The sequence below is a fragment of the Hoplias malabaricus genome, chromosome Y (genome assembly GCF_029633855.1).
Source record: "Hoplias malabaricus isolate fHopMal1 chromosome Y, fHopMal1.hap1, whole genome shotgun sequence".
Lineage (NCBI taxonomy): Eukaryota > Metazoa > Chordata > Actinopteri > Characiformes > Erythrinidae > Hoplias > Hoplias malabaricus.
The window spans coordinates 59,614,340-59,638,508 of NC_089820.1; the positions used below are offsets into that span (position 1 = coordinate 59,614,340).

Genomic DNA, 24,169 nt, shown 5'->3' on the forward strand with positions numbered 1-24,169 from the left:
CTCTCTGTCGGTCTCTTTCTCTCTCTCTCTGTCTGTCTCTCTCTGTCGGTCTCTTTCTCTCTCTCTGTCTCTCGGCCGTGTGGAGGACAGTAGCGTGTAGAAGGTCAGTTTTGTTCGTGAGCAGTGGGTCTTTAAGGTGAATCTGGAGTGAGACGCTGATGAGGGACAGAGGAGACATGAGCTGATTTTATTTTAGAAAAAGAGAGAGAACACTGAAGGGTTTTAAAAGGAAGGCTAATGAAGAGAGATTAATGAGGTTCAAAGGAAAGGGAGGAGCCGAGAAGTTCATCCGCGAACAGTTTTACAGCCGCAGCACTTTTATTGGCAGTGCACTTAGGGCCAGAGTGGTGCTGAGTTTACAGTGAGGATCGGGTCATTGAGGTCACCTTCACAGTCCGTACCCAGGCACAGACAGCACCCGAGTCCAACAGAACCGTGCCTGGGTCTACCTCCTCAAGCCCAGGCAGAGACAGCACCCGAGTCCAACAGAACCGTGCCTGGGTCTACCTCCTCAAGCCCAGGCACAGCACGGAGGGAAAGCCCAGTTCAGTAAACTTTCTCTCCCCCAGCGTCAGTCAGAACTCTACCGACCAGCGGCTGGGAGCTAGTGTTCTCCTCGGAGCCTGTGGAGCGGAACTACACATTAGAGACCGGTCCTCCTCGCTCCAGCGAGAGCCACACGGTGCCGTGAGGTTTTAAAATTGTGTTTCTGTAACGTCCTGCTCCCGTTTAAGGGCTTTTTAAATGAAATAATCTTAAAGTTGGTCTTTGGCCTCAAAAGAAAAACACTTCACAAAACAAGGCCCGGTTCGTTCCGGGGCGGCGCCTCTCTCCGTGGGTTGGTGTTGCTCCTGAACACCAGGCGGCTCCTCGCTGATCTACAACATTTCAACAAAAGGCTGTAAACGCTGAGAATCTGATTTTTCTTTGAACTATGGCTTTAATCTGTGGTGGATCATCAGCGCCGTGGCGAAGAGGAGCGGAGCTGGGCTCAGACCCGAGGGAAACAGAGGGCTGTGCTGGGAAACATCAAGCAGCTTCACCATTAAGAGTTTCCTGGAAATAAAGATTACGCCGCTGCAGTGTGTGTGTGTGTGTGTGTACACGTAGCTGGGAGGTTTCAGAGTCAGAATGATGCACTGTTATTGATTTTTACAGAATTATGTCCAGTGAACCACAGCCGGTGGCGTTCTGCAGCGAGACACTTCCCTCTCAGATCTAATAACACACCGCAGAGAACCCGTGGACGTGTGAGTTTCTGACGCCGCTGAGAGGCTGTAGTTCTCTTCAGAACTTGATCATGAAGAAGTGAGGGTCAGACATCGTTACCGTGTTCATACGTCCCTCAGAATGAACGGTTCCTGAGTGGCCTCAGTGTGGAGGACACCTCACAGTTACACTGCGCCCATTTACATAGCTAACCACACCTGTTTCCATGGTTACACTACAGCCTTTTCCAGTTACAACCTACCTGTTACCATAGTTACGCTGCGCCCATTTCCATAGCTAACCACACGTTTCCATGGTTACACTACAGCCGTTTCCAGTTACAACCTACTTGTTACCATAGTTACGCTGCGCCCATTTCCATAGCTAACCACACATGTTTCCATGGTTACACTACAGCCGTTTCCATCTACAACCTATCTGTTTCCATAGTTACGCTGCGCCCATTTCCATATCTAACCACATCTGTTTCCATGGTTACACTACAGCCTTTTCCAGTTACAACCTACCTGTTACCATACTTACGCTGCGCCCATTTCCATAGCTAACCACATCTGTTTCCAAAGTTACACTACAGCCGTTTCCAGTTACAACCTACCTGTTTCCATAGTTACACTACGCCTATTTCCATAGTTAACCACACCTGTTTCCATGGTTACACTACAGCCGTTTCCAGTTACAACCTACCTGTGACTATTGTTATGCTGCGCCCATTTCTGCAGTTACACCCACCTGTTTCCATAGTTACACCCATTACGTCATGCTTATTTCCATAGATAATTCCATTTCCGTGGTTACACCTCACCTGTTTCCATAGTTACACTAACCCATTCTATAACAAACCTGCTCCATGGTTATTTTATACACATTTCTCTTGTTAAACCACACCACAGCTACACGTCTCCATGACGATGCTTCATCCTTTTTTACAGAAATGAATGTGAAGATGCCCCCTAGTGGCTGTAACAGCAATGAGTTTAATATTTGTGGTAAATATTGAGTTAAACCAGAAGGATGCCATCTTTAACTCAGTGCTCCGCCCCTCAGTGCTCCGCCCCTCAATGCTCCACCCCTCAGTGCCCTGCCCCGCCCCTCAGTGCTCCTCCACCCAGTGCTCCGCCCCACAGTGCTCCTCCCCTCAGTGCCCTGCCCCGCCCCTCAGTGCTCCTCCACCCAGTGCTCCGCCCCTCAGTGCTCCACCCCTCAGTGCCCTGCCCCGCCCCTCAGTGCTCCTCCACTCAGTGCTCCGCCCCACAGTGCTCCTCCCCTCAGTGCCCCGCCCCTCAGTGCTCCTCCCCTCAGTGCCCCGCCCCACAGTGCTCCTCCACTCAGTGCCCCGCCCCTCAGTGCCCTGCCCCGCCCCTCAGTGCTCCGCCCCACAGTGCTCCTCCCCTCAGTGCCCCGCCCCTCAGTGCTCCGCCCCACAGTGCTCCTCCACTCAGTGCTCCTCCCCTCAGTGCTCCGCCCCACAGTGCTCCTCCCCTCAGTGCCCTGCCCCGGCCCTCAGTGCTCCTCCACTCAGTGCCCCGCCCCTCAGTGCTCCTGCTGGAAAGGGACAGTGTTAAAGGGAGTCAAATTCACAGGAATATTTTTTTACACAAGAGTCTTACACCTCCATCCCACACATCTCTTGGAGAAGCCGTGTTTATGGCAGAGGTAGAGGTTCTTCTTCTGTGTTTTTAAATATTTAAACAGGTCCCGATTAAATATTAAAAAGAGCAGAATAAACTCCACAGAGAGATAAAAGCCTGAGGAGACAGAGCAGGGACAGCACTGTGTGAATGTCTTCTTTATGATGTATAAAGGACTCTAAGAATCATTAAAAGGTCCATAAACCACCCCACCCCCTCGTCTCCACAGTGGAACACAGTTCTGTTTCTTAATGAAACGTCTGTGACCCGCTTTGGTCCAAACCCCACGAGCCCCACAGCAGTGTTCTCCCCCTGTGTAAACAGCCCCTGTTCAGAACGCCCGCTTTCAGCACCTGTTCCTTTAAATGATAATGAGCCGCTCGCTGTTCACCCCGACCCCGAGCGCACAGCAGTGAGGAGCGAGGAGCAGAAGCTCTGGTTTTTAGCCGTTTTCACTCTGTTCTCTTTCTTCTCCGTTTTTACTCAGTGCTCTTATTTCTCCGCGCTCGTTGTGTCTGTTTTGTTGCATTTAACCTCATCTTTGAGCTCTCAAATAAACACGGGTCCAGCGCTGTGATTGGACAGACTCAGACGAGGGGGCGGGGCCATTCTAAAGTCTCTGCACTTGACGTCAGAAGCGGAGCAGAATCAGAACGACTCGTTTTATCCCGTGTTTCTGACTCAGGCAGCGCACAGTAAACGGACTGGGACCTTGTTTCACAGTGTGCGTGTTGGTGGGCTCCTGGTTCACACTTTAATGTGAACACACACTGAATGTCCCCTTTAAATGTGGTGTATACTTTGACATTATGTGATAATTTAATAGATTTTTACTTTATTGTATTTTTTTCCATATTTGACTTTAGGTTTTTTGTTGTTTTGTTGTTTGTTTGTTTTTATTTCACTCTTTTATTGAAGTCATAGCTGCTGTTGTTTTATTGGAAATAAAAGTTATTAAACTACAAATATTTAACTATATTCACTCTATCACCCTTTTGACTTTGTTGTATCTTTTTTTGGAACTAAATTAAGCATTTGTGTGTGTGTGTGTGTGTGTGTGTGTGTGTGTGTGTGTGTGTGTGTGTGCAGTGAACTCTGACCCAAGTAGCTCCGCCCATGAGCAGTGAGGAGAGTCTGCTATTGGCCGGATTTGTAATTGGCCTCGTGATCATCATTTCCTGCATCAGCATCATCATCGGCCGGCTGAGCAAAGGGAACCGCAAGAGGAACCCCTACCTGCGCACCAGCAGATTCGGTACTGCAATCTAGAACCACACATCAGTAACACCCAGAACACAGTCTAGAACACAGTCTACTCTCTGCTTTAACGCCTTAAACCACACACTGTCAAGAACCGAACTGCACTCAGTAGAACACAGTCTAGAACCACGCAGTCTGTAAACACAGAACATCTGGGGAAAGTGGAACCTGGATTCTGGTGGAGGTGTGTGTCACAGTGCGGTTTTATTTCTGGACGGAGCTGTGGCAGAGGGACGGTGTTCTGTTTAAAGCCTGTGTGAGACCCTGTGTGTTCTTTATGTTCTGCTTTAGTTGGAGACCGTTATTTTGTGGGTTCTAATGGAGAACTGAGGCAGATTCGTTCGGAGGACTCTCGCGCAGCGTCGGACTGGGACTCGTACATGGAAACCATCTCCCAGAGCAGTGACACCTGCCTCGACTCGCCGCCTCAGTGAGTGACATCATCACAGTCAGTGACCAGAACCAGAACTAGAATCAGGATTGGGGATAGAGAGAGAGAGAGAGAGGGAGAGAGAGAGAGAGCTCACCTTTGAGGGACACTGGGACTGGACTCATCTATTTTTAGGTTCACTGTGTTGTCCACAGGTTGTTATTATTAGAACACTTCAGAGCGAGAGATCGACAGGTGGAGAGAGAGAGAGAGAGAGGGAAAGGGAAAGTCAGAGAGAGAGAGAGAGATAAGGGGTAGTGAGAGGGAGACAGAGGCGGAGAGAGAGAGAAAGAAAGAAAGAAAGAGGCATTGAGAGAGGGAGAGAGAAGAGAGAGAGAGAGGGATGGAAAGGGAGAATGAAAGGAGAAATGTAGATAGAACCTTAGTGCTCTTCCACAGTTTTGAACATGGAAATATTTCCCTTTATTAAATTGTGTGGTGGTTCTGTGTGGTTCTGGGGAAACGGAGCCTGTCCAGAGGCTGGTTCTGTCTCAGGAGTAATGTCTCAGGTTTAAATAATAAATTCTCTCCGTTATAATAATTATTCATAAGATACGCTCTCTCCTCACAGTCTCTTTAACTCTCCACCACCACCTCCTCCTCCTCCCATCAGCGCCCGAGCCCCACAGAACCCCACAGAACAGAACTCCCTCTGAACCCCACAGAACAGCTGCTCAGGAAGCTCCTCCCCCTTCCACAGACATCATCATCATCAGGACGTTTCCTGGAAGGAATCAGGGAATTGTTTTTAAATGAATGTATAAATGAATAAAGCTAATCTTATTTGTCACAGACTCCACACATTTAACAGTGAAATGTGATGATGACGACTCCTTCCATGAAATGAAAACTGACATAAGGTGGAAAATAAAGATATATATAAAGATAGAGGGAGCAAGAAAGAGAAGGAAGAGGATAGAGAGAGAGAGAGAGAGACAGAGAAATGATAAGCTTTCCCATCATCATTCCCAGCCTCTGGACCTTGAGGAAATCCGAGAGTCCTCTGGTGAGGAGAGAAGTAGGGTGGCCTTGCCCTTAAGACCCGAGAGACCACCATCGACTCCCCGGGGGTGGGATGTGGGGTGTGAACTCGGTCCACGACGCGGAGCAGAGGCCAGTTCTCGTCACTCCCCTGGAGTCGATGGTGGTGCGAGGTCTGTTCCCTCGCTTAAAGGAGCAGTCTGTAATAAACTCACTGTACAACTCTGTGGTGTTTTAAATGAAGAAAAAGAGGAATGTGAGTTTCTCAGGTATTTTCAGTCTCACATAGTTTCCCTTTTTAAGGTGGAATGGAAAATACCAATAAGAAGCTGGTGAATAACACCATTATTAGGGTGCATTTCTGCTGCATGGAACCGACTCTTCCTCTTTCCCAATGTCCACATCTGGTCCTGCTCCTGGAACCGGGTTCTTGTTTAGTCGCTGTTCTCTTGCGGTTCCACCTGAATGTGAGGTGTAAACCCTGAGGAGCTCTGATTGGCCAGAGACCTGTCAATCACCAGGAAACACAGAGCTCCAGCACAAACTCAGCGCTTGTAAAATCTCTGAAGTTACAGCAGCGTTCACATTAGTTTTTATCCGACTCTCAGCAGCAGCTCGTAACGTTCCCCCGAGGGGTTTCTGAAGAGGGGCAGACGCTCCTTGAGTCGGTGGCTGAGGAAAATCTCCAGAGAAAGATGAACGTGGAACAAGGAAAACTGTTCTGTGAGGAACTGGGGGCGGAGCCGTGTTCAGTCCAAACAACAACAACAACACGCCACACACCGAGTGAACAGCGCCTGACTCTACTTCCGCACTGTTGTGGTTTTTAAAAGTGAGCCGAACCGAGTCGAGCCGATCCCATGCAGTGGAAACGCACCATTCGTGTCAAGAACAGACCCATTTAAGGTGGAACTAAACGTTGGAGTATAATAACTGTGAATAAGAACCAAAGATCTCCCTCCAAAATTACATTTAAGGTGGAAATGGGAAGTTTACAGTGATTCCTCGTCCGGGGAGTGTGGGTTTCTGGGAGTTCCTCGGGGGGGGGGGCTGGATGCAAAAGTAAAAAAGGTTCACTGCAACTTTGTGAAAATGTAATGATCATAATGTCTCCTCTTTTTTCAGATATGACGAGTGTATGGAACCGAACTCCTCTCCGATATACGACACCTCAGAAGCCCCGCCCCCTCCGATATACGACAATTCAGAATCTCCGCCCCCTCCTCCGTACTCCCTCGTCGACCCCTGCCGCCACTCGCCTCCCCCACAGTTCCTCTCTCTCTCTCTCCACCAGGGGTCCTCAGACGCTCCCCCTTACGCAGTCACGGAGTGGGACTCTAGCGGCCGGCCGGTCACTCCCGTCTCTCCCCGGGAGGAGGCGCCGCCGTACGAGACCGTGGTCAGGGGCGACCACTAGGGGGTGTTCTCCTCGTATCCATTAGTATTTACCTTAATACTGTTTTATTTACACTTTATAATCAATGGTAACCTGAAGTACCCTGAGTGTTGTGTGTGATTAATAGCGGTAGGTCACTCTTCACTGAACAAAGCGCTGAACAATTTACTTTTAAAAATAAATCTAATCTAAACATGGGATAAATACGAAGTTAATGGCGGCTGGTGAAACACGTTCGTGTTCTGAGGGAGGAGAGGTAAGACGGCTTGTGATTTCCTGTATCTCCCACCAATGAGCTTGAGTCTCAGTAACATAAAACAGACCGAGAGCGTCTGAGCTGCAGTAGAAGTAAACAGTAGTGTTTTCTGTAAGTTTTGGAGCTTTTTGACGCCGCTCTCTGCTTCACGCAGACCTCCCTCGGTCAGTGACGATGTAGCACTCTTTGATAAATGTAGCACCAAAGCAAATATATTGCATTTAGAAGCTGTTTTATGTTTAAAGTAAAGGACAGGGCTCAGAAAATCACGGCTCACTGACGGATCTTTGTGGCTTTTTAATCTTTGTGGGAGTTTAAAGGCACCTCAGGTTTGTTTCGAGCGTTGGATTCAAACAAACTCCACACAGTCACAACGTCCTCTTTCTCAGTTCCTTTCTGTCGACTTTAAACTCTTTAAAACATCAGAAGGAGGCTGAGACAAAACTGGAGACAGGGTTCCGCAGCGTCTCTGAGACTCACGGGGAGCAGAACAGTTCTTTAGCCGCAGTTTTACAGTCAGTGTGTGGTTCTTTAAGCTCTGTGTTCTGCCTCGAACGAGACGAGCTGTTCCTCCGCCATCTTCCTGCTCGTTTGTTTGGTCTGTATCCATGACGACGGAGCTCTGATTGGTCGCCTGATTTTAACGCATCTATAAAACGCGGAAAATGGAACAGGTTCTAATTCGGCGTCTCAGTGCGTCACGTTCAGACTCGGTGTGAAGGACGCGACTGTTTTCAAACCTGAGCTCGAAAAGGCCTTTAGTCTCTGAACTCTTCAGACAGTGGCTCCCCAAAGTCTCACGTTGTCTCACGGTCTAAAAACACGAGAACTGAGTTTGTGTTTCTCACCAAACGGATCCATCCCGCTCAGAACCGATCACAATGACACCGTCGTGATTGTCGTATTCGGTTGTGATCTGATCTTTAACCCTTCCCTCTCCGCTCTGTGTGTTTTTCTCTTTCTCATCAGGCACCTGTTTATTTTGTTGATGGAGAAAGGTTTGTGGTGTTTCTTTGAACAATCGGCACCAGTGTTATTTAAAGCCCGTAAATCCTTTGCCTTTTTCCCGTTTTCTTTGTTGTAGTTCAGCAAACTGTGATTATTTTGATGTTTTTTTGTGAATCTTTGTTGATGTTCGGATCCCAATAAATCAATAAAGACAACAGATGACTTCCATAAACAGAAACTTCAACCCCATCTTCACAGAAAGTCTGTGAGGCGGTGATCACCAGGTTTAATGGGTGTTTGGTTAAACAGGGGTTAATTTTCCTGACGGATTTGATGTTTATTTTATTCCACAGCTTTTCTGCACGCTTCCGAACGCCCACTTTCTCTTTCGCTTGCTGCCGTTTGATGGACATTTTCTTCTTTCCTGTTGTTTTTTTTACTCATAAATTCATAAATAAAGTTGTAAAATTAATAATAAATAAAACACTGGTACGACACGATGATGATGATGACACTGCTTCAACTGTTAGAGACTCAGCAGCAAACACAGCGCCCCCTACTGGCTTCTCTGAAAGTGTCCAGTGAGTGTCAGTAGAGGGGGTGTTTCTGATAAAGTGGCCAGTGAGTGTCAGTAGAGGGGGTGTTTCTGATAAAGTGGCCAGTGAGTGTCAGTAGAGGGGGTGTTTCTGATAAAGTGGCCAGTGAGTGTCAGTAGAGGGGGGTGTTTCTGATAAAGTGGCCAGTGAGAGTCAGTAGAGGGGGGGTGTTTCTGATAAAGTGGCCAGTGAGTGTCAGTAGAGGGGGGTGTTTCTGATAAAGTGGCCAGTGAGTGTCAGTAGAGGGGGGGTGTTTCTGATAAAGTGGCCAGTGAGTGTCAGTAGAGGGGGGTGTTTCTGATAAAGTGGCCAGTGAGTGTCAGTAGAGTGGGGGTGTTTCTGATAAAGTGGCCAGTGAGAGTCAGTAGAGGGGGGGTGTTTCTGATAAAGTGGCCAGTGAGTGTCAGTAGAGGGGGTGTTTCTGATAAAGTGGCCAGTGAGTGTCAGTAGAGGGGGGGGTGTTTCTAATAAAGTGGCCAGTGAGTGTCAGTAGAGGGGGGGGTGTTTCTGATAAAGTGGCCAGTGAGTGTCAGTAGAGGGGGGGGTGTTTCTAATAAAGTGGCCAGTGAGTGTCAGTAGAGGGGGGGGTGTTTCTGATAAAGTGGCCAGTGGTTAAACTATTTTTAAACACAATTAAAACAGAAAATGATAAAAGATTAAACTTTTTTACGTTATTTTCCTCCCACTGATCTTTCGAAGTTTGTGTAAATGTGTCTTTAAGACTTTTGTCTATGGCCTGTGTGTATGTAAATGAGCTCTGCTGTGATTGGCTGCCCTGTATGGTAATGTATTGAGCCTCAGTCCTAAAGCAGTGTACTGATGAAGCCCTCTTTATAAGTTAGGCGTAAATGGCCGTGGCTAAAGTCTATGTAGGAGTAGTAGGCAAATCCATGGAAAGAATTTTGTGACATCACATAACGGTGGATTCAAAAGGCTGCTCACTGCAGCTTGGTTTCCAAATATGGACGTAGTAGTCACTAGTGTGCTGAGGAATCATAACAATAATTACGTACGGCACTTTAATGACATCAGAGAGTGACAGGATGTAGTTTTTCTGGGGCATGGGCTCTTTAAACCGAGCTGTTACTCACTGCTCAATGCTGTACCTCCACCAGAGAGAAATAAACTCACTGCATTAAAAAATATACAAGAAAAGCTAGATTTATGCTGTTTATTCACAAACACAAACACTGTAGCCCCTCTATAGCACAATAACATTACAGCAGTGCTTCAGTGACACTGACGTGGTGGTGGTGTGTTAGTGTGTGTTGTGCTGGTGTAGAGTGGATCAGACACAGCAGTGCTGCTGGAGTTTTTAAACCCCTCAGTGTCTGGACTGAGAACAGTCCACCGACCAAAAACATCCAGCCGACAGCGTCCTGTGTCACTGATGAAGGACTAGAGGACGAGCGACACACACTGTGCAGCGACAGATGAGCTACTGTCTCTGACTCTACATCTACAAGGTGGACCAACGAGGGAGGAGTGTCTCACAGAGTGGACAGAGAGTGGACACAGGGTTTAAAAACTCCAGCAGCACTGCTGTGTCTGATCCACTCGTTTCAGAGCAATATTCACTGAATTTACAGTCTATGTTTGAATATATATATATATATATATATATATGGTGTGTGTGTTTATATAATGTATACATTCATCAAAATTTTTAAAGCGCAAATATTGTCTCTTATATTCCGTGTCCACCAGCAGATGGCGTAGTTCTGCTCTTTATTAATGTTCACACTCACTGCGCCATCTGGTGTCGGTTAGCAGCTAGTGCAGGAGAAGTTAAATAAATCTTCTGAAGTATTTTATTTTGAGGCCGTTTATTTTCATAAATATAAACGTGTGTTTTTTTTATACTGTGATATATTTGTGAATATATATCAGTATTCCTCCTATTTCGGGCCGTCCCCTAATTCCGGCCACTGCTGTATATGGTGCAATTCCGCTCTCTCTCTTCACCAGTCGCAGTGGGTAAAACAATAAAACATAAGTTCCATCCTCAGTAGGGCATTTAAACATCAGTCTTGCAAGAAATCACACATCTAAACAATGTTTAAGTGTTTCTAACAGTGTTGTAATTCTTTGTGTGTAAAACTGCATGTAGAACACAACACATTTCCATTTCGTGACAGATATTTCCCTCAGTGTAAAAGTTAGCTTAGCGGTTAGCTTCCTTTTCTCTGAGGGGAAAATCTACCGCCATTTTAACCCTTACATGTAGAGTACGGATACCAACACAGGACAAACGTAATCTCATTGTGAACCTCTCAGAACCACTGAATGTGGTAGTAACGGTCTCGTTTGACTGTCACAAGCAGGGGGTGGCGCTAATAATCTTAGCAGCATTAGCACCTACTTAAACAAAAGCGTTTTTATCTAAAAACATTTTCTTTCAAAGTCAAGCAAGTCTTGGACATTAATCTACACACATTTGACTCCTGAAAAATGTTGATTTGAGTTAGCTAAGATTTCCAATATTGTAATTAAACTGGCCAGAAGTTGGGGTAATTACGCTATATATATTTAATTACACAAATATTGGCCCCTTTAAATCCATTGTTGTTTCGTATATCCACCAAACGCCGTAGTCCCGCGTTATTATTAAAGGTCGTTCTTTGGCGCCATCTGGTGGCCGATAAATGTCAGTGCGAGGGAGAGAAAAACCCGTGGATCCTCCCCCTGTAGATGTCAGTGTTTGGTCTGAGGGCTGTTCAATCGACACAGGAAACACATCGCGGCTCTGTGAGGGTTTGGTGAGATAAGGAGCGTTCACAGCAGCTGGATTTGGTTTTAAACCTGGACTAGGGGCAAAGTGAAGTGCCCTAACTGCCCCAACAACTTCAGCAGAGCAACAGCCTCAGAACGATCCTCAGCAGCTCAAAGCAGAGCATCAGGAACCTGCTCCTGTTTCAGTTTCTCTTCTGTTCCGGATGGTGGAGAGACTCAAGGCCGAGGCTCCAGCTGCTCTTCCTTGAGCTCTTTAATTCAGCTCCTGAAGGCTCTTCTCTCGGGTTTGACCTCTGTGACCTCTGCTATGGCCTTCAGAGCTGAGGACCAGGCTCCAGCTTCTTTCTCAGAGGTCCTCAGCTCTTATTTAAACTTCTACACCTCGGAGTGGACCGGGGGCATGTGTGCAGTGGACAGGAGGCTGGAGGCAGAAGCTCGGGGGCTTTTACAGAGAGAAGGGGCAGAAAACAGCTTCACTCTGCTGCCCTTTTACCCCACAGTGCTCCAGTGCCTTCAGACAGGAGCTTGTCCTCATCCTCAGTCTCCTCCTCACTCTCCTCTTCCTCCACCTCCTGCTCTTCCTCATGAACTCAGTGGTCTCCCTCTCTTCCTCAGAGCCTCAGAGCTGCTGGAGTTGATCTGTATAAACCTCTTCCTTTTCCCCTGGAGGAAGGAGATACGGACTCTGAAGGTGAGCTCAGTTTACAGCTTCCCTCTTCATTTTATTAAAATACACATCAGCAGACACACTCTCAGATTAAAGGAACAGTACAGGAACATTACTGTCACTGAAGCTACGAACAGTGTAGTGTATCTTCAAAGGTACAGACAGTGTAGTGTATCATTAAAGGTACAGGCAGTGTAGTGTATCTTTAAAGGTACAGACAGTGTAGTGTATCTTTAAAGGTACAGACAGTGTAGTGTATCTTTAAAGGTACAAACAGTGTAGTGTATCTTCAAAGGTACAAACAGTGTAGTGTATCTTTAAAGGTACAAACAGTGTAGTGTATCTTCAAAGGTACAAACAGTGTAGTGTATCTTTAAAGGTACAGACAGTGTAGTGTATCTTTAAAGGCACAAACAGTGTAGTGTATCTTCAAAGGTACAAACAGTGTAGTGTGTCTTTAAAGGTACAGACAGTGTAGTGTATCTTTAAAGGTACAGACAGTGTAGTGTATCTTTAAAGGTACAAACAGTGTAGTGTATCTTTAAAGGTACAAACAGTGTAGTGTGTCTTTAAAGGTACAGACAGTGTAGTGTATCTTCAAAGGTACAGACAGTGTAGTGTATCATTAAAGGTACAGACAGTGTAGTGTATCTTTAAAGGTACAGACAGTGTAGTGTATCTTTAAAGGTACAAACAGTGTAGTGTATCTTCAAAGGTACAAACAGTGTAGTGTGTCTTTAAAGGTACAGACAGTGTAGTGTATCTTCAAAGGTACAGACAGTGTAGTGTATCTTCAAAGGTACAGACAGTGTAGTGTATCATTAAAGGTACAGACAGTGTAGTGTATCTTTAAAGGTACAGACAGTGTAGTGTATCTTTAAAGGTACAGACAGTGTAGTGTATCTTTAAAGGTACAAACAGTGTAGTGTATCTTTAAAGGTACAAACAGTGTAGTGTATCTTTAAAGGTACAGACAGTGTAGTGTATCTTCAAAGGTACAGACAGTGTAGTGTATCATTAAAGGTACAGACAGTGTAGTGTATCTTTAAAGGTACAGACAGTGTAGTGTATCTTTAAAGGTACAAACAGTGTAGTGTATCTTCAAAGGTACAAACAGTGTAGTGTGTCTTTAAAGGTACAGACAGTGTAGTGTATCTTCAAAGGTACAGACAGTGTAGTGTATCTTCAAAGGTACAGACAGTGTAGTGTATCATTAAAGGTACAGACAGTGTAGTGTATCTTTAAAGGTACAGACAGTGTAGTGTATCATTAAAGGTACAGACAGTGTAGTGTATCTTTAAAGGTACAGACAGTGTAGTGTATCTTTAAAGGTACAAACAGTGTAGTGTATCTTTAAAGGTACAAACAGTGTAGTGTATCTTCAAAGGTACAAACAGTGTAGTGTATCTTTAAAGGTACAGACAGTGTAGTGTATCTTTAAAGGTACAAACAGTGTAGTGTATCTTCAAAGGTACAAACAGTGTAGTGTGTCTTTAAAGGTACAGACAGTGTAGTGTATCTTCAAAGGTACAAACAGTGTAGTGTATCTTCAAAGGTACAAACAGTGTAGTGTATCTTTAAAGGTACAGACAGTGTAGTGTATCTTTAAAGGTACAAACAGTGTAGTGTATCTTCAAAGGTACAAACAGTGTAGTGTGTCTTTAAAGGTACAGACAGTGTAGTGTATCTTCAAAGGTACAAACAGTGTAGTGTATCTTCAAAGGTACAAACAGTGTAGTGTATCTTTAAAGGTACAGACAGTGTAGTGTGTCTTTAAAGGTACAGACAGTGTAGTGTATCTTCAAAGGTACAAACAGTGTAGTGTATCTTCAAAGGTACAGACAGTGTAGTGTATCTTTAAAGGTACAGACAGTGTAGTGTATCTTTAAAGGTACAGACAGTGTAGTGTATCTTTAAAGGTACAGACAGTGTAGTGTATCTTCAAAGATACAAACAGTGTAGTGTATCTTCAAAGGTACAGACAGTGTAGTGTATCTTCAAAGGTACAGACAGTGTAGTGTATCTTTAAAGGTACAGACAGTGTAGTGTATCTTTAAAGGTACAAACAGTGTAGTGTATCTTCAAAGGTACAAACAGTGTAGTGTATCTTCAAAGGTACAGACAGTGTAGTGTATCTTTAAAGGTACAGACAGTGTAGTGTATCTTTAAAGGTACAGACAGTGTAGTGTATCTTCAAAGGTACAGACAGTGTAGTGTATCTTCAAAGGTACAGACAGTGTAGTGTATCTTCAAAGGTACAGACAGTGTAGTGTATCTTCAAAGGTACAGACAGTGTAGTGTATCTTCAAAGGTACAGACAGTGTAGTGTATCTTTAAAGGTACAGACAGTGTAGTGTATCTTTAAAGGTACAGACAGTGTAGTGTATCATTAAAGGTACAGACAGTGTAGTGTATCTTTAAAGGTACAGACAGTGTAGTGTATCTTTAAAGGTACAGACAGTGTAGTGTATCTTTAAAGGTACAGACAGTGTAGTGTATCTTTAAAGCTACAGACAGTGTAGTGTATCTTTAAAGCTACAGACAGTGTAGTGTATCTTTAAAGCTACAGACAGTGTAGTGTATCTTTAAAGCTACAGACAGTGTAGTGTATCTTTAAAGCTACAGACAGTGTAGTGTATCTTTAAAGCTACAGACAGTGTAGTGTATCTTTAAAGCTACAGACAGTGTAGTGTATCTTTAAAGCTACAGACAGTGTAGTGTATCTTTAAAGCTACAGACAGTGTAGTGTATCTTTAAAGCTACAGACAGTGTAGTGTATCTTTAAAGCTACAGACAGTGTAGTGTATCTTTAAAGGTACAGACAGTGTAGTGTATCTTTAAAGGTACAGACAGTGTAGTGTATCTTTAAAGCTACAGACAGTGTAGTGTGTCTTTAAAGGTACAGACAGTGTAGTGTGTCTTTAAAGGTACAGACAGTGTAGTGTATCTTTAAAGCTACAGACAGTGTAGTGTGTCTTTAAAGGTACAGACAGTGTAGTGTGTCTTTAAAGCTACAGACAGTGTAGTGTGTCTTTAAAGGTACAGACAGTGTAGTGTATCTTTAAAGGTACAGACAGTGTAGTGTGTCTTTAAAGGTACAGACAGTGTAGTGTGTCTTTAAAGCTACAGACAGTGTAGTGTGTCTTTAAAGGTACAGACAGTGTAGTGTGTCTTTAAAGGTACAGACAGTGTAGTGTATCTTTAAAGCTACAGACAGTGTAGTGTGTCTTTAAAGGTACAGACAGTGTAGTGTGTCTTTAAAGGTACAGACAGTGTAGTGTGTCTTTAAAGGTACAGACAGTGTAGTGTGTCTTTAAAGGTACAGACAGTGTAGTGTCTTTCATTATACAACTGTGGAGAATAAAAAAACACAATAAAAGAGTGGGGGGTGGGTCTCAGCAAATGAATGAGTAATATTTAATAATTCTACTCTAAATGTTTCTGTTAGTAAAAGACGTGTACACTGTTGTTGGAGTTGTGTTCCCAGAATATTCAGATCCAGTCCTGGAGCTGTTAAAGTAGAATATGGTAGAGTTACGTTCCCTAATTTAAAGTATTGAAGAGATGCACTTAAGGGAACCCCCACAGAATCAAAGGGGGAACATTCCCCAGGGACATACTACAGTAACTTTATCATCCTCTAGTCCTTCATCAGTGACACAGGACGCTGTCGGCTGGATGTTTTTGGTCGGTGGACTGTTCTCGGTCCAGACACTGAGGGGTTTAAAAACTCCAGCAGCACTGCTGTGTCTGATCTACACCAGCACAACACACACTAACACACCACCACCACGTCAGTGTCACTGCAGCGCTGAGGAACAGGGGGAAGAGGGGGTGATAAAGTATGCAGAGCAACAGATGGAGTACAGTGTGTTAGTGTAGATCTACAGAGACACAGAGAGTGGACAGTGGAGCTGAGAGAACAGTCGTTTTAATAGTTTTAATACTTCAATAACAATAACAGCACTGATCAGTGCACTGTTTATGAATTATTTATTAATATTTGTTTTGGGCCCAAATCTGATGCAATTCAAAAGTTTATTCAGTGGTGGGATTTTGACAAATGTGTTTAGTTTTGTTTTTTTGGACACATTCAAACAAGTTATAATGCTCAATATTTAAATAATTTATCAAATAATAACAAAAAGCACTAACTTCAGCAGCTAATTCAGGTTTTAATGAGAGTTAGAGTTGAGGAGGAACCAGGAACTGAACAAACTGCAGTAAAGATTATTAACATGTATTAAATACGTTAATAATAATAATATTTTAATAATAAAAATATCTGTAGTCAGATAAAGTGTCATTCCTGTAGTTCAAAGTCGGTTTCTTTTAGAGAAATGAAACTAAACCTGTGACTGTTCCTCACACTGTAAACACGGCTAAAGCTAATGCTAAAGCTAATTGTAGGGGATTAAACAGGTCTTGGCTCATCTAATTTACAATCTGACTCTGAGATAAAACATCTGCCTACGTTTAGTACACACCACTGATCACAGTACAAACACCGTTTAATAGTTTTGAGAGAATAGTAATTTCATTTTTGAGTTAGCATGCTAGCCTGTTAGCCAATACAATTCTAGCTTTTTTCAATTTCTCTCTCAGCAAAATACTGAAAGATAAACTTATTTTTAAATATAATTTAACAAAATGTAAATAATACCAGAAATCTGTGGACAGACAGTTGTTCAGTTTATGTTTAATGTGTTTAATGTGGAGTTTATTTATTTTATTTAACTACATTTTAAGAAGCTTTTAGGAATTTCTTTGTGTATCATATTAATGACAAAGTAGAACACACTGAACCATTATAGAAACTATAATAAATCATATATCTTCTTATAATAAATAAAAAATATGAATATATTGTTATATAGGAACTACAAACATTTCATTTGCAAATAATAAACATAGAAGTAAAAAGAATAAAACATTAGGGAACAGAGCACGTGAAATCTCGTGAGAGAGAAACAAGTGAAGAACCCACAGATGAGTAAATGAATGTGTTTGGTTTGTGAGGTGTGTCCCAGGACGGTTCTGACCCTGTTTTTATCTCTGGTCATGGCTTGTCTTCGGTTATTGTTTTTTTTTTATTATTTCAGAAATTCTCTGGCCTTTTTGTGTACTACATCAAACCCGGGCTCCCAGCACAAACCACCCGGAAAATCCTTCAGAGAATCGGCTACAGCCTGGAGACGGACTCTGAGTTTATCCTGGAGCAAAGTCCGGATCCAGACACGGTGCAAAGGATGGGCTTCGAGCTGTTTCTCGCGCGGCTGGAGTGCCAGGACCTTCTGGAGGAAATGGAGCAAAAATCTCTGACTGAATGTTTGGAAATAATCCACAAAAGATCTGCCTCTCCTAATATCCCAGGCTTTTCTGGGAACGTTCCGGAGGAGGAATGTCAGGGGGAAGGTACTGATTTGAAGGAGGAGGTTCTGGAAGAGAATAAACAGCTTAAATATGATTCAGAGCCAAATCCAGCTCCAACAGAAGACCAGCCGATCCCTAAAAGCCTCAAATCCTCAAATCTGGATCTCCAGAAAAGCAGGGAACCCAAGAAGAACTCTCTTTCTCGGGAGGAGAGTGACGACATCCGCGAGATGAGGGAGAATTACCCAGATCTGGCATTCCGCCTCAAGCCCATTTTCAAAAACTCTCAAACCTCAGCTCCATCTCCGAACGTTAAAGACCAGATGAAGAGCAAAGAGCCTCCGTCGGCTCAACTTCACACGGTGAACGCTGACCTGAGTGGGCCACCGTCCATCGCTTTACACAGCCAGTCTCCCTCCGCTCTCAGAAAAGTCCCAGAGCCGCTACAGGTAGGACTTCGCCTTTTAAAGGTGCCCTTAGTCCACTGTTAACCAACAGTATTTCTGAAAGTGGTTATTCATTATTTCTGTGTGAGTTTATCCCTGAGTCTTTACACCACACAGAAGAGTCAGTGTAAATCTGTATAAATCTATGTACTGGGATAAATAAACAGGGGTAGTACATCAGTGTGAGGCTGAGTCCCATTTCCCCATGTAGCACTACCACTCAGCCCTATTCACCAATTTCCAGTTCCACCTTAAATGGAGAAGCAATTGCTTTCTAGCACCGGTGGCTCCAGTGTAATTTAAGATGGAACTGGAAGTTTTTAAACAAAAAGTTCTCAAAATTCCACAGGGAGTGAAGAGGGGGTGATGAAAATGATTGTGGAAAGCTTTTGAAAGAATGATGCCCTAAACTTAACGTTAAAGTCCAGAAAAACAGATAACGCTGCAGACACACAGCAGAGCGCCGCTGAAGAGTCAGCTTTATTTCTACAGCACATTTAAAAGACATCGAGTGACGACCAAAGTTCTGAATAAAATTATAACACCACACACTTTAAAACAAACATACAAAGAAATGGAGAAAAACACTTAAAAACTAAACTAAACCTGTGACTGTTCCTCACACTGTAAACACGGCTAAAGCTAATGCTAAAGCTAATGGTAGGGGATTAAACAGGTCTTGGCTCATCTAATTTACAATCTGACTCTGAAATAAAACATCTGCCTACGTTTAGTACACACCACTGATCACAGTACAAACACCGTTTAATAGTTTTGAGAGAATAGTAATTTCATTTTTGTGAGTTAGCATGCTAGCCTGTTAGCCAATACAATTCTAGCTTTTTTCAATTTCTCTCTCAGCAAAATACTGAAAGATAAACTTATTTTTAAATATAATTTAACGAAATGTGAATAATACCAGAAATCTGTGGACAGACAGTTGTTCAGTTGTTTTTGTTAAATGTGGTTTGTTTTTGTTTTTTTTAGAAATGTGGATTTTCTTTATTTGTTTTATATAAAAACACTTAAAAACACAAGAAATAAAATAGATCAGATCCTGACAAAATCAGAGAAGACCACGAACAAAACCGACAGCTAACGACATAAAAGTCATGACTCAAAGGTCAGCGAGAATAAGTACGTTTTTAAATTTATATTTAAAAATATCTTCTGTGGCTGATTCCTTTATAAAAATCAGAAGGTTGTTCCGTAGTTTGGAGCCGCTACTGAAGGTGAGTGTTGAAGATGAAGCCCAGGGTTCTAACACGGGTCAGGCCCAGTTCTGAAAGGTCCAGAGTCAGAACATGAGGAAATTCTTAGACAGCGCTCGACACCCCTCGGTCCGACAGGGGCCACAGAGAACCGTTGTTGCTTTGCTGTGTTCTGATGAAACATCAGGCTCTACACCCCTCCAAGGGGCAAGGGCACAAACCCAGGGGCGGGGATCAGGACGAGGAATGGGATTCACCCTGAGAGAGGTATTTAAAAATGAAGGGTTAAGAGTCTGGTTTCTCTCTCTGTTTGTGTGCAGTCTCCAGAGCCTCAGACTTCAGGAGAAAGGCAGCCCCTGGTTCTGCGGGTTGGGAACATGCTGAAGAGCCCGGTGTTCGGTTCTGAGCCGTTGTCAGATGACGGGTTGGTGACGGAGCTCACGGAGAAGATGCGGAAACTCCAAACGAAGGATTGCAGCGCGGAAGAGTCTCTGAAGTTCCCGGTCGAGGAGACGTCTCAGTGCCAGGACTTCCTCACGGGCGAGGACACCTGCCCCGTGTCTCCGCGAGCCTGTTCCGGTTCTACCGCACACTTCCACCAGAGCGACACGATCAAGGAGCCTCCGCACTCCTTCTACATCCCCAACTGTGGGGGCGAGTATAAAGCGGTGACGGTGTCCCCCACGAGCCGCGAGCAGAACTGCACCCTGCAGCAAAACAGGAGCCCGACCCAGCAGCCCGAGGACGAGCTGCTGCAGACGTACGTCATGCTCTGAGGTTCCACTCCCGGAACAGCACCTGCTCACAGTCCACGACCCACGGAACAAGAACAAGAAGCAATGGTTCTACAGATGCACCGACACCAAAATAAAACTGAAATTAACGGCGTAAGATTCATAACAAATTCACCTCAAGCCTCTTTTAACAGAACTCTCAGTTCCACCTTAAATACTGTGGCTTTTTCAGTCTAGTGCCTGAGCCTCTTATTCTAGTTTTTCATTCCATCTGAAATGGTGCGGCGGTTATGTTCTGCCACTTACACTCTGCCATTTACATTTACATTCCACCTTAAATTATGCAGAAGGGATGTTCTTCCACCTTAAACACCCGAGGATTCAAAGTTCAGTGATTTAATGTGGTTCCTTTGTTTTACGCGGTGTGTATTTTGAAGAAATCAGACCTACAGAGGGGTTCTTGTTTGTGAGTGAATGTGTGTGTGAACATGAGTGTGTGTGTGTGTGTGAACGTGTGAGTGTGTGTGTGAACGTGTGAGTGTGTGTGTGAACGTGTGTGTGTGTGAACATGTGTGTGAGTGAACGTGTGTGTGAGTGAACGTATGTGTGAGTGAACGTGTGTGTGAACATGTGAGTGAGTGAATGTGTGTGTGTGAACGTGTGAGTGTGTGTGTGAACATGTGTGTGAGTGAACGTATGTGTGAGTGAACATGTGAGTGAGTGTGTGTGTGTGAACGTGTGAGTGTGTGTGTGAACATGTGTGTGAGTGAACGTATGTGTGAGTGAACGTGTGTGTGAACATGTGAACGTGTGAGTGTGTGTGTGAACATGTGTGTGAGTGAACATGTGAGTGAGTGTGTGTGAGTGAACATGTGAGTGAGTGTGTGTGTGTGAACATGTGAGTGAGTGAATGTGTGTGTGTGAACGTGTGAGTGTGTGTGTGAACGTGTGAGTGAACATGTGAGTGAATGTGTGTGTGTGAACATGTGTGTGTGAGTGTGTGTGAACGTGTGAGTGTGTGTGTGAACATGTGTGTGAGTGAACGTATGTGTGTGTGAACATGTGAGTGAGTGAGTGAGTGTGTGTGTGAACGTGTGAGTGAACATGTGAGTGAGTGAATGTGTGTGTGTGAACGTGTGAGTGTGTGAGTGAACATGAGTGAGTGAATGTGTGTGTGTGTGAACGTGTGAGTGTGTGTGTGAGTGTGTGTGAACGTGTGAGTGTGTGTGTGAACGAGTGTGTGTGTGAACATGTGAGTGTGTGTGAACGTGTGAGTGTGTGTGAACGTGTGAGTGTGTGTGTGAACATGTGAGTGAACATGTGTGTGTGTGTGTGTGTGAACGTGTGAGTGAGTGTGTGTGGGTGAGTAAGTGAACATGTGTGTGTGTGTGTGTCGCCCTCTCAAGGACTCAAGGACCAGTGTGTGTTCCCACTTTGTGCCCAGTAATTCCGGGTAGACTCCGGACCCACTGTCGCCCAGAACTGGAGAAGGGTGACTGACAATGAATGAATGATTGTTGTCTTGATTTGCATAAGCTCATTAGAATATCAGGCCACACCCCTACAGTTCAGTAATGGGTTTGATCAGTGTTTTTGAACAGTGTTTAGTGGAAGCTCCAGACACATCTCGGTTCATCTTTACTTTTCTCTTTTAACTCTTTCACATTCGTTTTTTGTCAGTGGCGCTTTAAAGGGCCAGTATTACACTCTTCTTTTATACTTTTATAATCTTTTTAACTTTATTTTTAACGACTGATGACTGTCAAAGCCCCCCTCTGTGATCACCTTCCCTCCTCCTCCTCCTCTTAGGACTGCAGCCGGTTTACTGTGCCTTTAAGACTCTGCTATGTAAATGAGCACTGTTCTGATTGGCTGCCGTGTGTTAATTAAAAACAGTTTATGAACCGACGGTGGTTAGAAACTTCAGTGTTCAGTTTGTATTCATCTGTTATTTGTGAAAACAGAGAATGAACAGAAGGAAGGACCCGATGTTCTCGCAGCTGTCACTCACGGTGATGCGACCCGTTCTTCTCGTAAACGTAGGCTGTGTTTCAGGAAGCGGGAGCACTGTGAGACAGGACGTGGACCTGGACTTGACTCCCACGTTGTTTTACAGTAAATGTACGTTTATTCACAGCAAAGTCACTGGAACGAAGCTGGAATATTTTTCATTTCTCTGTCCTCGGTTTAAACAGGAAACTCCCATCTGTCTGAATGAATGAATTAAACAAATGAAGACGAACAGACACTGAGTCAGAGCTCCGCTGGTGTTTAATGAACAGATGAATCCGAGGAGGTCCTGTGTTATTGTTTTATTTGTGTTTTTACAGTCGTTTTCTCTTTTCTCAGGTGAAGCTCATGTTTGGGTTTTGTTTGATGCTCGTGCCTTTTTCTGAAAAATCAAGACAACGTTTGCACTGTTGGACATTTTCAGATTCACGTCAAACTTAAAGAAGGAGTCTGTTTTATTGAAATATTCTAATTTAAAAATGTCAGTTTATTAAAGAAATAAAACAAAGAAGGTCATTGATTATGTTCCTTTTACACCATTTATTTTCATCTGAAACTCAAACTGTGTAAAAAAGACTCATACATTCAGCTCTGTGTTTAAACTCCTACAGAAACCTGACAGTGTTTAAAGCAGCAGTCTGTCATTTTCCCACTGCTCCCACACTGACACCTAGTGGCCTGACTGTAACTACAGCGGAGCGTCTGTGGGCGTGAACTGGTTAATTCCCCACGAGCGGTCCTTCATCTCGTTTGTAATAAATTTAAATATAACACTTTTTTTCATAAACATTGGCTGATGTTTTGTGGTAAAATTAACCACTGCTTTAATAATTTACAGAAATAATTTAAACACGGAATGATTCCAAATTCAACTTAAAAAAAACAGTTTAAAAACGAGTTCGAAACAAATCAGAAACAAATAAATAAACAACTTCAGCAGAAACATTTATAACAAACGAAGGTAAATAAATGACTGTTTTTGAAAAGTGCTCTGTCAGCTTGTCCAACCTAGCAACAGTTACTACGCGAGAACATTTGTGGGTGGAGTTTGAATGCGCTGCGAAACCTACACCTTTACCTTTATTCTGTTGAATATTTTAAAATGGCTTTGAGTCTGAGGTCGTTACTGATTCAGTTATTAATTATTGCCCTGAAATCATCAACGAGGACAGAATCAGGTCAAAGCTCTACATTCTTCACTTGTTACTGGTCGTTAATGATGTGCTTTTCTTAATAAACCACTGTGTTCTTCCAGAATTAAAAAGAACAACACTTTAAATGTTTTTTAGCTGATTTTTAAAGTTTAAACCCCACAGTGTTTCCTCAGACGTCAGTTCAGAGTCGTGACGAGCTGAAAGTCAGTGTTTACAGAAGATTAATGGATGAATGGAGTGTTTCAGAGCATTTAGCAGTAAATCAGTTGCAGTGAAAGAGAAGGGTAAGGTTTTCTAACAGCGTTTCTATGACGTCTAGCCCTCCTCCTCCTCCTCCTCCTCAGGTCTGAGCTGACGTTTCCCTGCCGTTAGGATCCTCTCTCGGTTTTCTTCGTACAGACGAAGCATCTTCTGAAGATCAGCGTCAGCTGGAATCACCTGAAAATAAACAACAAACAAACAAACACAGAGTCGGTGGGTTTTCTGTCATTGCCCTGAATTTAAAGTCATTCCAACCTCCTTTTCTTCAAATTAAAACAAAGTCATGTTTATTTCGAATGAATGCAGTGACTCACTAATCTTCATCAAACACATCGTTATTTTACCAATTCTCACTGCGACGTTCTTTAATGATAAAGTTATTCAGTAAAATAATGATTTGTTTAAAAAACTGAGGCGTGGCGTTAAATGAAATGTTTATTAAATGTTTATTAAATGTTTATTGTTATAATCAGTGCTTTATAAAGTGTAATTAATCTGTTAATCTTCAGTAAAATAAACAGTTTCAGTGCAGATTAAAGTAGTGAAAGGTTAGAGCTGATCTCTGATCAGAGGGTGGTGTGACTCACGAGAACCGGAGCAGGAAGCGTGAACCGGGTTTTGTGGATCAGCCAGTCCTCGTACAGATTGTGGATCGACGCCAGATAATCCTGAGGAACAGGGAAAACCAGGCAGAACTGAAAGGCTTCTTTAAAGTGACCCTCAGTTAAGCTCCTCCTCCTCCTCCTCCTCCTCTTTACTTCATCTGCTTTGAAAACCGTCGTGTGCTATTTAACGTCCGTTCGACCCACAGCCGTGGTGTTAATGACTGTAGTGGAGCGCGGAGGCCGTGAACAG

At 43.7% G+C, this 24,169-nt stretch overlaps 3 protein-coding genes across 9 annotated transcripts in view; 2 read left to right on the top strand and 1 right to left on the bottom strand.

Moving 5' to 3' along the window:
• Nucleotides 1–8,842, top strand: part of LOC136679007 (protein BEAN1-like) — a 23,703-nt gene extending 14,861 nt beyond the window's left edge. For 4 of the 5 annotated variants that reach the window (XM_066657254.1, XM_066657251.1, XM_066657252.1 and 1 more), the window contains 3 exons: nt 3,948–4,113; nt 4,410–4,548; nt 6,655–8,842. In XM_066657254.1, coding sequence (XP_066513351.1) covers nt 3,975–4,113; nt 4,410–4,548; nt 6,655–6,946 — 570 coding nt within the window. In that variant the 5' untranslated portion in view covers nt 3,948–3,974 and the 3' untranslated portion in view covers nt 6,947–8,842. Of the gene's footprint in view, nt 1–1,205; nt 1,309–3,947; nt 4,114–4,409; nt 4,549–6,654 lie in introns of those variants that run through there. The other variant, XM_066657253.1, reaches the window with a different exon arrangement.
• A 2,595-nt stretch (nt 8,843–11,437) lies between these two features.
• LOC136677703 (spermatogenesis-associated protein 2-like protein) lies at nt 11,438–22,348 on the top strand. 2 transcript variants are annotated; one of them, XR_010796410.1, is made up of 4 exons: nt 11,438–12,149; nt 17,228–17,947; nt 19,476–20,042; nt 22,239–22,348. XR_010796410.1 is itself a non-coding variant. In XM_066655302.1 (3 exons), the coding sequence occupies exons 1-3, from the start codon at nt 11,766–11,768 to the stop codon at nt 19,929–19,931; spliced, it is 1,560 nt and encodes a 519-aa protein (XP_066511399.1). In that variant the 5' UTR covers nt 11,438–11,765; the 3' UTR covers nt 19,932–22,302. The 2 variants fall into 2 exon arrangements, 1 of the variants encoding a protein (XP_066511399.1); XM_066655302.1 differs by having other exon boundaries at nt 19,476–22,302.
• Nucleotides 22,349–22,433: 85 nt separating this feature from the next.
• LOC136677704 (thymidine kinase 2, mitochondrial-like) overlaps nt 22,434–24,169 on the bottom strand; it is an 8,913-nt gene continuing 7,177 nt past the window's right edge. The window contains exons 9-10 of one of the 2 annotated variants that reach the window (XM_066655303.1): nt 23,902–23,982; nt 22,434–23,491 (exon numbers count right to left, since the gene is read on the bottom strand). In XM_066655303.1, coding sequence (XP_066511400.1) covers nt 23,369–23,491; nt 23,902–23,982 — 204 coding nt within the window. In that variant the 3' untranslated portion in view covers nt 22,434–23,368. The remainder of the gene's footprint in view (nt 23,492–23,901; nt 23,983–24,169) is intronic. The other variant, XM_066655304.1, reaches the window with a different exon arrangement.